Raw genomic sequence first — 15,792 nt, forward strand, 5'->3', positions numbered from 1 at the left:
AGGTGGCCATTGGTCTGACTCATAATGGCCATTTAATGTTCTAATTGAGACTCCCTTCTTTGTGCATCCAAGATGGCATTAATCCTTTTGGTCACAGCATAATACTGGGTTCAGCTGACTATCAATTATACTTTCCCAGTCTTTGAGTAATTTTTCCCCAGGATAGTTCCAATCATGGTGTAAATACGGCCTATATTCTTTAATTCTAGATGTGTATGTTTACATTTAGCAGTGCATTAAAATGCACACGGTACAACCTTGCTGTAACTCCCTTTGTAATAGTGAGCCTGATCTCTGGATCCTACCTCCAGCTCTGCCTACTGCAGAGGAGGACTGAGAACTCCTCCAGCCCAGGACTACAAAGGTAGGGCAACAAGGAGTGGGGTGAATGTTAGAGACCACCTCCAGGGCTGCAAAGGGGAGGGGGGACTACAAGCTGGGGGGGGGGAGTGGTGGGCAGAGAACCTCTCTGCTCTGTTAAGAGATTCAAGGTGTCAGCTGCCCCTCTTCTCAGTAGGCCTCTTTACCTATAACAACAAATAGCTCAGATCCCAAGGAGTTCATTACAGGCAGTCCCCGACTTACGCGGATCCGACTTATGTCGGATCCGCACTTACGAACGGGGCTTTCTCGCCCCGGAGGTCGAGGTGGCGGATTGCTACCTGCGAGCTCCGGGGAGAGAGAGCCCCGTTCGTAAGCTGCTCCAGTGCCCCTGGTCTGCTGGAGACCATCTCCAGCAGACCAGGGGCACCGGGCGGGTTCCCGCGCTTCTGAGGCTTTGCCAGAGCAAAGCCTCAGAAGCGTGGGAACCCGCCGCGGCTGCGGCTTCAGTCCCGGTGCCTGTGGTCTGCTGGGGACCGTCCCCAGCAGACCACAGGCACCCGGACTGAAGCCGCAGCCGCAGCGGGGTCCCGCGCCTCTGAGACTTTGCCAGAGCAAAGCCTCAGAGGCTCGGCACCCCGCTGCCGCTGCGGCTCTGCTCCCCGTGTCCCTGGTCTGCTGGGGGGGGGGGGGCGCAGATAGTGTGCCCCCCCCCCCAGCAGACCAGGCTTTTGTTTTGGACCCTGGGGCAGATCAGCTGGGGCGCTGCCGATTGGTCCTGCAGCGCTGCTCTGGGCACTACTGGACCAACCCGGCAGCACCCCAGCTGCTCTGTCCTAGGTCCTGATTCAGCCGCTGCTGGTCAGTTTCAGCAGTGGCTGAATCAGGATGCCTGGGGCAGAACAGCTGGGGTGCTGCTGGGTTGGTCCAGTAGCGCCGAGGAGCGGTGCTATTGGAGCAACCCAGCAGCACCCCAGCTGCTCTGCCCCAGGCGTCCCCAAGTCAGCCGCTGCTGAAACTGACCAGCGCTGACTACAGGAAGCCCGAGGCAGAGTTGCTCTGCCCCAGGCTTCCTGGAATCAGCCGCTGATCAGTTTCAGCAGCAGCTGACTTGGGGATGCTTGGGGTTCTTAAGTTGAATCTGTATGTAAGTCAGAACTGGCGGTCAGTTTCAGCAGCGGCTGAATCTGGACGCCAGTTCCGACTTACATACAGATTCAACTTAAGAACAAACCTACAGTCCCTATCTTGTACGTAACCCGGGGACTGCCTGTATAGTGAGGGTGTATGTATTGTTCGCTTGCATTCAGCTTACAAAACTTTCTTTATCAATGACTTGTTCTGTTAACAAAAATTACAAGAGTGGTAAATGATTATCTGCAAACTTTTTTAGTTATGATTTTGTTTTCTTCTGCCTCATTTTATAAACGGTATTAAGCAGTGTAGGGCCAAGAATTGATCCTTGAGGGACCTCACTAGACAACGATTCCCTATTTACAATTATATTTTCAGACCTGTCAGTTAGCCAGCTTTTAATCCATTGAATATTTGCATATTCATTTAGTTTTTAATCAAAATGCCATGTTAGTTCTAAGTCAAATGGCTCAGAAGTCTGTTATCAATATTATTATCAACACTATTATCTTTATATTTTTATATCAGCTGCTCCAGTATCTTGCTCTTGGTCTTTGTGAGACTGGCAGGCTTATAATTACCCATGCCATCCTGTTTATGCTTTTTGAATATTGGTGCAACATTAACTTGTTTTCTGGAACTTGCTGAGAATGAACTTCTAACATTCCAGTTAGATCTTCAGCTGGATCACTTAAAACTCTTGGACACATGTTATCTGGACCTGCTGATAAAGAGATCTCATTTTAGTAGCTGCTTTTTCCATTCCACTAGTATTTGTGGAGGTTGATAAGACTAGTATACGATATGTAGTTATATAATATCATATTTTTTTCCCAAATGCAGAACAAAAATATGTATTGAACACTTCTTTCTTTTCTTCATTTTTATTGGTAATTGTTCCACTGAGTAATGGTCCAATGCTACTGGCAGGTTTCTTTTTATTTTTAGTATATTTCTATAAACTCCTCTTCCTTCTGCTGGTCATATATATTTCTCCTTCTGTTTGTTTGCTTCCTCTATCGATTTTTCTACAGTTACTGTCCTCTGATTTATATTCTTTTTTTATCTCTTTCCTTTCCTCTATTTGTTATAATTTTAAAAAATAATATATAGCTGCCATCACTTCTCCTTTTAAACTGAATCAGTTTTCAATGAATATGGTCTTTCCCCTTTCTTTTGTGCTTTTTGGAAGCATCCAGTAAAGTGTTCTTAAGCTATTCCTAATTATTATTCACATTTTTCTGATTAAATTCTTCCTCCCAGCTAATTTAGCTCATAGTTGTTTTCAGGTTTGTGAAACTGACATTTTAAAATGCCAAGTATCTATTTTATTACTGGTCTGGACTCTTTGTTTACACAGTATAAATGTGGTCAAGTCATGATCACTTGTACCTCAGCTACTATTAACTTTTAGTTCTGTAATCAGTCCCTCTTTAAATTAGAGATGTTAAATTTAGTTTAATGAACTAATCAAATAGTCAATGGAATTTGCATTGACTGTTTGACTAGTCTATAAGGACACCACTGCCTATGAAATGTAGCAGGAGCCCTGCCGGCTCTTGCTACATTTCAAAGGCAGAAGTGCTGCAGGGAGCATGGGGCCAGCAGGGGACTCAAGCAGTCCCCTGCTGGCCTCCTCTCCCCTTCATGCTTTGCTTTTGAAAAGTACAAAAGCTCCACTTTTGCTACATTTGAAAGGCGGAAGCATTGCCAGTTTCCTGCTGTGCCTCTGCCCCCCTCCCCTCCAGAGACGGTACTGGGGGGAAACATCTTTTAAGCCAGCCTCCTTCCAGCACCTGCTCCTGTTCCCCCTCTTGTTGCCTCTCTCTGATAGAGGCAGCAAGGGGTGGGGAAGTGACTAGTCGAGTCACTAGTCAGACCTATCATTTAGTCAGCTTTTTATCCAATAAGCATAGTTGACTAGTCACTATCATCCCTACTTCAGATGTCAAAATGAGGTCGTCTACTGAATTTCTGTGTGTTAGGTGCAACACATTTTGAATTGGGAAATTATCTAAAATATTTAGAAATTCTAAGGATGTTTTAGTAATGGAAGCATGAGACCACCACCATATGCCACTCAAATTGAAGTCCCCCATGATACCACTTTTTTTTCATACACATTCTAAAATAGATAGATGCATGAAGAGCAAGTCATCTATTCATAAATTTGATTTGATGGTCTGCGGAAGACACTTGCTGATGCCCCATATTGTGCTTTATCTGTTAGGACATGGATCCATAAACCTTCAAGATAATTTTCTTCTGATTTATTGATGACTTATACACAGGTAACACTGGTTGAACTTTCCAAAACTGGTGTTCCTGGACCAGGGAGTCCTGGCTGGGAGCCCCAGTGGCTAAAAGGCTAGTGGCTCAGAGCCTGGTGGGGCTGAGACCACCGCCAGAGCCCCGATAGTGCAGCAGGGGCTATGGCAGCTCCCGTAGCAGTGTCAGGGACATGGCAGTCATGGCAGCCCCGATAGCGGGACCGGGACTGAAGACACGGCAGCTCTGATAACAGGGCAGGGGCAGTCTGGGCTGCCAGGATCACAGGAGCGTGGCAGCCTGAGGATGAGTGGGTGGCAGCTTGGGCTGGCAGCAGGGAGGAAAGATGGTCTGGGGAGCCGGTAGCAGGTACCTCCTATCGTCCAGCAGATTCCTCATTCGGGATCAGTCAGGGTACTGAGGGTGCTGGAGCAGAGAGGTCCAACCTGTACCATTTTTGACAGAGTGCTTCTTCCCCTAGCCTTCTGCCCATTTGTTCCTTCCTAAATTGGTTATAATAATTGACTTACGTTCTAATCATTTGAATCATCACACCAAGTTTCAGTAATACCAGCAAGATGTCTAATTTAACTTTCATAACTGAGCAATTTTAATTCATCTTGCATTTGGGTTCAGTTAGTTCATGGATTTTTTTTTTTTTTGTCCTTTGATTTCTTGATCAGTTTTTTGTTTTCGATACTCTGGGGGTTTTTTCTGAGCACTCATCTTCCTTTGTACCCTCCCCTTTTGTTAATACCTTAGGGTATGTCTACACTACCCTCCTAGTTCGAACTAGGAGGGTAATGTAGGCATACTGCACTTGCAAATGAAGCCCGGGATTTGAATTTCCCGGGCTTCATTTGCATAAGCGGGGAGCCGCCATTTTGAAAACCCCGCTGGTTCGAACCCCGTGCAGCGCGGCTACACGGGGCTCGAACTAGGTAGTTCAGACTAGGCTTGGTGGAACGAGGTGTACCGGTAGTTCGGAATAGGAAGCCTAGTCCGAACTACCTAGTTCGAGCCCCGTGTAGCCGCGCTGCACGGGGTTCGAACCAGCGGGGTTTTAAAAATGGCGGCTCCCCGCTTATGCAAATGAAGCCCGGGAAATTCAAATCCCGGGCTTCATTTGCAAGTGCGGTATGCCTACATTACTCCGCTAGTTCGAACTAGCGGGGTAGTGTAGACATACCCTTATTGAATATTGTAGCTAGCCTTTTCCCAAGGGGATAAACTTCACCTCAGTTGAAGAGGAATCTGTGCACTGCAGCTCTCTCACCATAGAAAAGTAGACCAGTGTTCTACAAAACCAAAACTTAGCCACTGGTTTACTTCGTCATTGTAGATTAATTTAAATCATTGATTTTTAAGTGAAGTTACCAAAAAAGCTAGTTGACTTTTTAGAATGCACAAAATTAGAATGCACTTAATTTTGGAGTAAGCCCCATTGAATTCACTGGCACTTTTATTTTGTCAAACAGTTATAGAATGGGGTTCCCTTGGAAAAGCTGAGTTATGCTAAAGTAAAATAGGGAATAGATTTATGGCATCACCATAATGTTCTGTGGCCATGATGTTCAAAATAAGGGGCATGTATTATATAATCATTGAATGCTAGAACTAGAAAGAACCTCAAGAAGTCCCCCTCGCAGCAGGACCAAGCAATTGGGAACTGACAACTCTAGATTTTGCCTTACTGCAGCTTTCTTTATTGTGTACTTGAGTGACAGATTGTAAACTTATTTAACTAATTAAACAGCCATAAGGATACACTTTTTTTCCCTAGCAACATCAAACAGAGCAAACAGCTTGGGAATTTATTTGTCAAATCACACTTACACTAAAAGACACAGTCTTGAAGAATGACGCATTGCAAAGTGAATTATTTCAGCTAACACATTGATCCACTCAGCCATATCCATATCTTCATCCACATCATTTTTCCCTAGTAAGCAGTTTTCCTTATGATGTTTCATTCTTGCAACTAGGTCCTGCATCATCTTCTTGCACTGTTCACATTTGACATGTTTTCCTTTTTTACCCAGGGAATGAATTTCTTCAAAATATTCCTAGAAAGGGTCTCTTACACCCAGAAGCCATGACAGTTTTTCTGTGGCAAAACTGTAGAGGAATATAGGAAACTGTGTTGAATACTGTCTTCCCTTTTTCTTTTCAGTACACTCCACTGTTCCTTTCTATGCTGATTCTTTCCTTTCCCATATATTGTCTCTCTGTCTTTAATACAATGTCTTAACTAACAACTCTGTCATGCTTGGCCCAGGTCCACAACCACAGAATAAAAACAACCCTATTCAGCTTGTCTTTCGTTGCATGTGCTACTTTTTAGTCTTCTGGGAAACAGAAATTGAAGACCCAGAGCTTTCAAGAAGCAAGAGTAAGTACTTACCCTGGACAGACTAGCACCAGTTCACTTTTATGAGACTAAGTGTAGCATGTTTGTGATGAGATTTAAATGAGAAATTCAGTATTTTATTGATTTTTTTTTTAATAAATCCAATTTTTATCTACTCTGCCTCCGTCTTCCTTTGCTTGTGGAAGGATCTCAGAGCATATTACTTCCAAATTTCCTGAAGTAATCTGTTATCAGAGCTACCTGACAATACAGTGTCATTAGTGCTTATGTGAACCTTCACCACTAGATTTTTTTTTCCAACAACTTCACAAGCCTTTCCAGTCTTAAAATGATATCCTTTATCTTTGCTCGGAGAAGGTAGCGCACTTTCCTGTTGGGCAGATGTGGCATCCACAGATACATGTCTCTCTTTCCTTGGAATTGCTGCGTCTTGAGAGGTATCTTGCACACTTTCCACGTGGAGGGTTTGGAATCAATTGAAAACTTATTATTGCATTTCCCCCGGATGGTCTCCTCTCTGGTGGCCACAGTCTGCCCATCCTCATCAGTCTCCAGCCATGTAGAAATGCCCGCATGACGTCTTCCTGTGACAGTTATGAACTGCCAGACCTCATCTGAGTTTCTGTCTCTCCAACCCTTGGTGGCTAGCTCCTTTCTTCCTTGAGCTAGGGATAGTGGGGTTAACCTGAACCTGACTGTCTAAGAACTCTTCAGTGTCTGTGGTTCTCAGTAGCCTCTCTAATGAATTTTTTTTTTTTTTTTGTCCAAAACAGCTACTAACTTAAGCTTCATATACAAGAAGTCCCATCTGGTTTCAGAGGAATGGAAACATGCTATGGACGTTGCAGGTCAGCACCACTGTTTAGTCTCAGGCCATCTTGAAATCTCGCATATCACTGTACCTGGAAGGGAAGACTGTCACATTCTGGAGCCAGCACAGGGCTGGAGCTTCTGTACACAACATGTTTGTGGCTTGGACTGTGAACCCCTGCTCCACAGCTGGGGCTGAAGCCAGGGTTCTGTGCCTCTTTCCCCATCTTGCCTGCAGCTAGGGCTTTGTCTCCCTCATGGTGTGTTGCTCTTCCTCCTGCCCCCTCTTCAGGCTTAGCTGTCATTCCACCCAGTCCTGTTCCCTGGTTCTTTTAATAAAGTCATAATGTTTTTTTGTTAATTGCCCATGACCAGTCTGTGACTTACTAAAAATAACTGACACAATCTTAACCTTAACTATATCCCAGCTCGCTTGATTCTTTCGACAGGACGTTCTTGCTTTTTATTGCACTTTCCCTAATGCTTCCTGTGAAGATGCAACCACCATTCACCTCTCTTGTGAGATTGTTCAGCGTGTCAGCTTATCCTAAAAATGTGTTAGTTTGTTCTTCAGGTTGCTGTCATATAAAATGAAAGTAGCATTTTACCTGGATGGCTGGACCAGATATCATGTACAAAGGTCACTTACTGCTGCAGACTTTGCACGTTGGAACACTTCCTATCCATTTACCCAGCAGTCTTGCCATTTGCAGAAGCTTATAATAAAATGAGCTAACCTGCAACACTTGCTAATGTGTACTGTTCTTTGCAGATTTCCTTTGCATCTTCAGTTGTGACCAAATTGCATTCCCCTGTCACAAAGCTTAGGTAGGTCATGGACAATTTTCTGATTGACTTATCTTTTTATCCAGCTACTCTGTTGTTGGTTCTGTAGCATTAGCACTAATCAGCACAATTTGTCTGTCACTCTCGTGATTCTAAAAACACCATAACATATAGTGCTGTATTATTGAAACTCATAAAATGTTTGGTATAAAACAAAAATGGATACAATTAAAAAAAATTCTGTCTAACTTGCAATTACCATTTGCTTCCAGTATATCAATTCCTGAAAGTCATTTGAGTAGACTATTCTATGTCAGGAATGACTCAGAGGGAGATCTACATTCACATATGTAAATATAAACTAACAAAATAAACTGGATGTGTGAGCTGTCAAATTTATGTATTCCTACTTGCATCACATGAAGGGCAAACGAGCAAGCTTCAGTGAAATACCTTTCTTAAGGTGAAGAAACCAAGAATGGTCTGGCATGTTCCAAGAATACAAACTTGAGTTGTATAAATCTCTTCCTCCTGATTGCCATACTCATTCTACTTGCCATCCCATAGGTCTTAAGTACATATTTTAAGGCAGAGCGGTTTAGTATCAACATTGGTATACTTCTGTCTTTGTTGTCAGCTGAGTGATGTGAATGCTAATGATAATGTTGAAGTTCTCTATCTGTGGCAAAAAGCAATCTCATTTCAGTAGGAAAATTCCCACCGTGATATGCAGAAATCACTGCTAGAATTTCAGATTAACTCTGCTGGCTAATCAGTCATTGTAAAATTTAAAATTATTTTCAAATGAAGAATAGGTTGTGGTGACTTTTAATATTTCTTTTATGTAAGTGCCAAGTCTACTCTGAACTATCCAGAAAATTTCATTCTAATTGATTTTGTGTTTCACTAGGGATGTTTAACTGGTTAATCGTTTCAACTCAGGGCCTTCTGCATGGCTCTTCTCTACTCTCCCCCCCCATAGCTGTGGGCTCCTGTGTCTGGCCCACTAGCCCATCCATGACTGGGACTGCTCCTGTCCAGGACAGCTGGCTGCTGCTGGAGTTCACAGTGAAGAGCAGGTTAACTGATAAGCCTGATGATTACTGGTATGATTACCAGTTAACCTTTTGACATCCCTATTTTTAACAAGTTGATAGTTAGACAAAGGCAATTATAGTTGAAATGTAAGCATGATTTCAAACACAGGTGCATTGTTCACTCCAAGAATAAGGCTTGCCAGATGCTTTCACCAAAAATCCTGAACATGGCAGGAAAAAAACTTAGCTGAGCCAAAAAAAAAAAAAAAAAGAGGAGACCAAACTTGTTGAGTGGGATGGGAGGGAAGAGAACAAAATAAAGGTCGCTGCGCCTTTAAGAATCCCCGCACTCCTCACTTCCCCGCGTCAGACGTGGCAGGGGAACAATGTCCCTGCCAGCCTTCTGTCCAAGAAAAACAGAAAATACCAGACATTTTACATGTCCGGTATTTTCTGGGTTTTTTACCAGACAGGAGCCAGAAATAATGAGCTGTCCAAGTGAAAACCAACCCATCTATATATATATATATATATATGTATATATATATATATAGTAGAATCCAACACTTGAAGGACGAAGATGCTTTAATTTCTTTTTCAGTGAAAGCAATGAAAGCCATAGCAGCTCACCATGTATGTTACAGGCTCACCCATGCTGTTTCTGTTTCAGAACAAAAAGCACTTACAATGCATTGCTGTTGCCTCTGATTGCCTAGGGGCCTACCAAATTCATGATTTATTTTGGTCCATTTCAGAGTAATAGAATTTTTAAAATTAGTTTTATTATTTCATCTATTTCAATCTGAAATTTCATGGTAGGAGAATTGTAGCGATCATGGCCCAAAGAGAGTTTTGGGGGAAGGGTCACAAGGTTATTGTGGGTGGGGAGGAGGGTTTCAGTACTGCTACTCTTCTGCCAGTCTTACTTCTGCACTGCTGCCTTCAAAACTGGACCCACAGTCAGCAGCCAGAACTCTTCGCTACCCAGCTCTGTAGACAGCACATATATAAGTGTGGCAATACTGCAATTTAGGGATGCAGTTTAGGGGGACAGGAGAGGCAGAGGCATGGGGGGAGGACCAGGCATGAGCTAGGAATCAACTGGTTCCCTTGCTGCACTTGTGCTTTTTAAATGTATTAAGAGCTACCAGGCTCTTAATATATTTAGAAAGCAGAGCTGCAGTGGGGTTAGCTCCCGGGGCAACTCCCCCGCTCTGCGGTTTCTCTTTCTTATCAACTAATTGACTAGTCTATGGAAATTTCATTGACTAGTTGATAAACAGATAAAACTCCATTTAACATCCCAACTGCAATTCCCTTGTAAGGTTATTTTAATACCCACCCCCGCATCTATATCGGGCTCCTACAGGAAATATGTATAGTATAGTGAAAAGCATACACAAGCCCTGATTTTGACTTTTTTTTCCCCATGGCTGTGACTTTGGTAGGGCCCTACTCATGTACAGTGAGAATAACACATGCTTCCATGTACAGTAAAACTCCGATGGTCCGGCATCTGATGGTCCAGCACTCCTGATGGTCCAGCACCATCAGGAACCCGGAAGTGCTCCAGGCAGCCGGACCATTGGAGCTGCTCTGCTCTCAGCTTCCCCAATTCAGCCGCTGCTTAAACTGACCAGCGGCTGAATCGGGGAAGCTGGGGGCAGAGCAGCTGGAGTGCTGTCGGGTAGGTCCCGTAGCGCTGCCCCTCGGGGCTGCAGGACCAACCGAGCAGCACCCCAGCTGTCCCCGATTCAGCCACTACTGAAACTGACCAGCAGCTGACTCCAGGAAGCCGGAGGCAGAGCTACTCTGCCCCGGCTTCCTGGAATCAGCCCGTGATCAGTTTCAGCAGCAGCTGACTTAGGTAAACCTGGGACAGAGCAGCTGGGGTGCTGCCATGTTGGTCCCTGCAGCGCTGCACCTCGGCACTGCGGGGACCAACCCAGCAGCGCCCCAGCTGCTCTGTCCCAGGTGTCCTGATTCAGCTGCTGTTGAAACTGACTAGCGGCTGAATCCAGGAAGCCCGGGGCAGAGCAATTCTGCCTTGGGCTTCCTGGAGTCAGCCGCTGATCAGGATCAGCAGCGGCTGACTTGGTCCAGTAGCCGAGGAGCGGCGCTGTTGGACCAACATGGCAGCACCCCAGCTGCTCTGCTCCAGGCGTCCCCAAGAGCAGCTGGGGTGCTGCTGGGTTGGTCTCGCAGCTCCAAAGGTCGGCGCTACTGGACCAACCCGGCAGCACTCCAGCTGCTCTGCTGCAGGCATTGTGGATTCAGCCGCTGCTGGTCAGTTTCAGCAACGGCTGAATCAGGGACGCCTGGGGCAGAGCCGGACTATTGGAAGAGGGGGCTATGAGGGGTCTGGGGTGGCACCCCCCCCACCCTACCCCAGACCCCTCATAGCCCTCCCTTTCGATAGTCCGGCATATTTGATAATCCGGCACCTCCTGGGTCCTAAAGGTGCAGGATTATCGGAAGTTTACTGTCCATGCTTTTTAGTGCATTGAAACAGTCTTTTGCCATGTTAGAAAGCCTTTTGGTCTGTGGAATTTGTTAGTTTTATAGCCAATATATACTGCAACTTTCTTACCAACTAAATATAGTAACATATAATATTAAATTAACAGAATTCTCATGTTGATGGTGTTTTAGACTCATATAAGAAGTAGAAATTGGTTTTGTTGCCATTCTTTACACAAATTATTTACTGTTACAATTTAATATCTTTAGCAAATGGCAGAGTAAGGTTGATTGGGCGTGGTGGGATAGGTTGATTGGGAGTGGTGGGAGAGCTTGATATGAGGGAATGTTGCATTGAGAAAAGGAAGTGGTTGTGAAACGTAGTTCCTTAGTAGATCTACAGTGCTTGTCAGTATCTGGGACAACCTTTTCTTATTTACAAGATATCCACAAACACATTCATTAATGTACGTAGAGTTTTAGAAAGGTCAGCTTCATTAATGTGATGTACAGATGTTTTTTGTGAATATTTTGAGTTTAGTGTTTCACTTGCCCTGGTTGAAATTTGCTTACATATATAGTAAGTTTCTTGAAATGCATCATCTAGCAAAGTTTAATGTCTAGTTGCAAACATGCCAAACCAGATGCATGTTGTAATTGTTTTACAATTGAAATATGCTACTGTATTTTATCAGTAATGAAGTAATTGTAAAGAACAGGGTTTAATTTAAAATACTTTATATGAATTTTTCACTTTAATAGGCTATTAAAGGAAAATAGTAATTTTTGAAAAACATTTCTTGTTGTTCATTGGGTATGTCAGTAACAGGAGTATGAAACACAAACTCTGAATTTCAGTGCAAGTACATAGAAATGCAGTTATAATTCCAAAGTATAATAGGGTAAGAGCACCACCTATGGGGTTTACTGGAAACTAAAATAATTTACATTTGCTAAGTGAAAAAAATTATTAAATAATGAGCAAAAAGATATTATGTTTTAATATTTGCTTTTTTCCATATAGTTTACATCTTATGTGTACTATAAGTATGCCAACTCTGTGTAACACATCTATTTAATAAAAAGTTATTTTAAAAATACTACATTTATTAAGCAATGTTTTCTTAAACTCAGAATTAACTTATTTTACTTGATTACATTTATTCTGGTGGGGGGGAAAAAAGGTGAGAACATTTGCCAACATCTGAGTGGCTTTTTAAGCTACCTAGTGCTTGAAAGAAATGTTTACATTAGTGTTTTGATTTGGCACAGTCAGAGTGGGGGAAGAGGGTGGGGGATTACCACAACTATATAGAGTATATATTAGTCATATGTTATGTTAGTGCATAGCTTGAGATGTGCATAGCTTGAGATGAGACATGGGGCAGAGTGGCCCAGGAATCTGATATGGCACTGAGCATTCTCTCTCAGGTCCTTGGCTGACTGGTTCTTGCTCTCAAGCTCCAGGTCTAACTGATTGCCTTATGTGTATTTGGGAAGGATTTTTTCTAGCAGGTAAGGTTTGCAGTCATCTTGTGGTTTTTTTCACCTCCTCTGCAGGGTGGATCAGATAACTCACCAGGATTATCAAACTTAACTATTTCTCTACCATAATAGGGGCCTCAGGCATTGGTGCACTTCAGTCCTTCCTATTGTTTGCCTATAACAATAGTCTCCTCTTCTGTGTAATATTTTGGCCTAATTTCCTTTGTCAGATTTAGTATGTTGGGCGTAGGATAGTATTGATTTGTCATATACTGGCTGTCAGACTGGATGATCTAGTTAATCTGTCAAGCTTTGAACTCTCATTCTGATATTGAGCACAATCAGTACTTTGCCTTTAAAACACTATTATGTGAGGGAAATTCACCTCTGTGCAGACTAATTAAATCAGGAGTCTCAAACTCACAGCCTGCAAGCCATCCCCAGTCAGAGCAATTGCATGATCCAGTCTGGGGGACGAAGAGCTGTCCATTGTCATGCCTCAAGCCCCGCCTCTTCCTGCCACTGTAATGTCCTCTTTCTCCTCTCCCGTGGCACCCCATTCCCTGAAGACAGTGCTTCAGAGATTACCAGGGGCTGGGATAGGAGGGCCTGGTGTGGCATAGCAGCAGTGTTGGGCTTCCCTGTACTCCCCATGGCCACAGGAGCTACAGGGAAGTGGAATGCACTTGGCAGGCACATGCGCTGTGTTTCACTGCATCTGCTGCAGGGAGAGGGCAAATTCTGCTGCCATGCCAACCCAATTCCCCCCTCCCCCGCTTCTTTGGGGGATGGGTGGGAAAAGGGAAGTGGCAGGAAGAGATGAGGCTTGGCGAATGGTAACACACAGGCCCCAGCCAACTGGGCAGGCCGCCTGAGCCAGATTGCACAATTGCTCCAGCTGGAAATATCCAACATCCTGGGAGTTTGAGACCCCTGACTTGAATCTAACTCACTTCTCCAAATATAGCTTAAGAGGAGAGTAGCCTTGTGCTGGCTCTACACACAACGGTCAATTTCACTTATCTATTTTTTCATTATTGCACTCTTTAATAATGCATCTATCAGCATAGCATGTGAGTACCAGTTAAATTTTACTGAAAGAATGCATCATGTCCCAGATTACTGTATGCTACTCACATTAGCCAGTAGTGCTTTCTGAAAGGTAAGCATGCCCCAAAGAAATCATAAGACAGATTTTCAGAGATGTTGCAGTTCTCTTACAAGTTGAATCTCTGTGGCCCGGGATTCTCTGGTTTGGCAAAGACCATGGATGTTGCTTGACCAGAGTGCCCCAGCTACAGAGGTTGCCAGTGGCAGGGAGCTCAACCACCCAGGAAGCCTGGAGAGCCAGTGTCCTTGTGTCAGGAAGCCAAGACACAGTGGCTAGCAGCCAGAGCAGCCCTGGGCGGGGAGTCCTGCCAGCCGAGAGCATAGCTCCTCCAGCTGAGGACACAGAGCCCCTGCCTGCTGGGGACATGGAGCCTGTGCTGGATTGGAGTGCGGAGCCACTGATGGCTGGGGGCATGGAAGATCCTATCGGAGGAGGAGTGGATTCGGTGCCTACTGAGGGCAGAAAGGCCTACAGATCAGAGTGGGGCAGCAGCCGAAAGTGGAGACCCACCAATGGCTGGGACAGCACACTGGCTGGGGGAGTGCTGGAAAAGCTGGAGGCTTGACCTGCCCTGGTCTACTGGCAAACTCCCTCCTTCAGAACCACTTGGGTCCTCAGGGTGCCAGACCAGGGAGGTCCAACCTATATTTAAGAGAAACTTTGAGCAAAGGAGGGAGGATTGTGGTGGTATGCTTTCAAAAAGTTTACATAGACTCTTCCCAAGCATTTAGTGTGCATTATAGAAAATGGCCTGCTGCTGAAAATGTCATATTCTGCACCCAGTCCATTATGGGGGTAATCCAGTCCCTTATAGGTAATATAGTAATAACTCAGTTTTACAGATGGGGAAACTGAGGCATGTCTTGGTTGTACAGGTTGGACCTCCCTGGTCCGGCACCCTTAGGACCTCACTGATCCTGAATGAGGGATTTTGCCAGACCAGGGGAGGTATTTTCTGCCCCCGCCCCCCCCCCCCCGCTGGTCCCACCTGCTGCCTCACTGGGCTTTCCAACTCGCCCAGCTGAGGTGTGCGCCAGCTCCTGCCTCCTTTCCCCCCAGGTGAGCTGCACCCTGGGCTTCCTGTCTCCCAGCCTAACGGCAGCCCCACTGAGATGCACACCGAGCTTCCCAGCTTGAGGCCATCCCCTCCCCCTCCCCAGTGCAGCAGATTCCCAGCTCCTGGCTGCACTCTGACCCTCCCATGCATTGGGCCAGCCTCCTCCTTCCCCCACATCATGCCAGGTTCTCCACCCTGCCTCCAACCCCAACAGCGTGCCAGAACTCTCTGATCCTGGAACAGCCATAGTCCTGCCAGACTACGGATATTGTCAGACCAGAGAGACTCGGCTTATTAGAGGTACAACCTGTAGCAAGAATATGGAAGAAGTTTGCCACGGTTGGGATTAAAAATTGAACATGGATTGGAAACCAGTAATGCTTAACCAGGAAATACCTCTTTCTGAATAAGTGTTCTTACCTATGCTCTTTATGGGCAATACTCGCTGCTGTTATCCAGACTTAGTGTCGTTGATTTCTACTGACAAAATTATTTTAATCTATGGAAGTAGGATTTTTTATTTTAATTTCTGGTAAACCTTGATTCATTTTGTTTTGCTAGTTTAAGTATATAGTTAGTCAGATTGCTTCCACTATCTTTCAGCTTGTGGAGAAAGTCCAGAACAAATTAGAGCACCAAGTGGAGTCATCACAAGTCCAGGCTGGCCTTTTGAATATCCTGCCAGAATCAACTGTAGCTGGTATATCCATGCAAACCCTGGGGAAATAATCACTATAAGGTAATTTTACTATTGTACTATCCTGATGTGCTGAAATGTTAGCAATATGTAATTAATGACCATGGATTACTTATTTCTTAACCTCCTCTATTCAGAATTTAGTACTTGTAGTGTTACACCCAAGATCTGTGTTGATATTTTTCTGTTGATATTTTACTACTGCTTGGCTTGTAGCATTTGTCACTTAAGCCCAATTCTGCAATCTCTGTTCTC

General features: G+C 44.6%; 1 protein-coding gene across 2 annotated transcripts in view; it reads left to right on the plus strand.

Annotated features, from left to right (window-relative positions):
• Positions 1–15,792, plus strand: part of LRP12 (LDL receptor related protein 12) — a 75,764-nt gene that overhangs the window by 36,212 nt on the left and 23,760 nt on the right. For both annotated transcript variants that reach the window (XM_075920233.2, XM_075920234.2), the window contains one exon: positions 15,444–15,579. In XM_075920233.2, coding sequence (XP_075776348.1) covers positions 15,444–15,579 — 136 coding nt within the window. The remainder of the gene's footprint in view (positions 1–15,443; positions 15,580–15,792) is intronic.

This window comes from Pelodiscus sinensis, chromosome 2, assembly GCF_052426305.1.
Source record: "Pelodiscus sinensis isolate ZL-2025 chromosome 2, ASM5242630v1, whole genome shotgun sequence".
Taxonomy (NCBI): Eukaryota; Metazoa; Chordata; order Testudines; family Trionychidae; genus Pelodiscus; species Pelodiscus sinensis.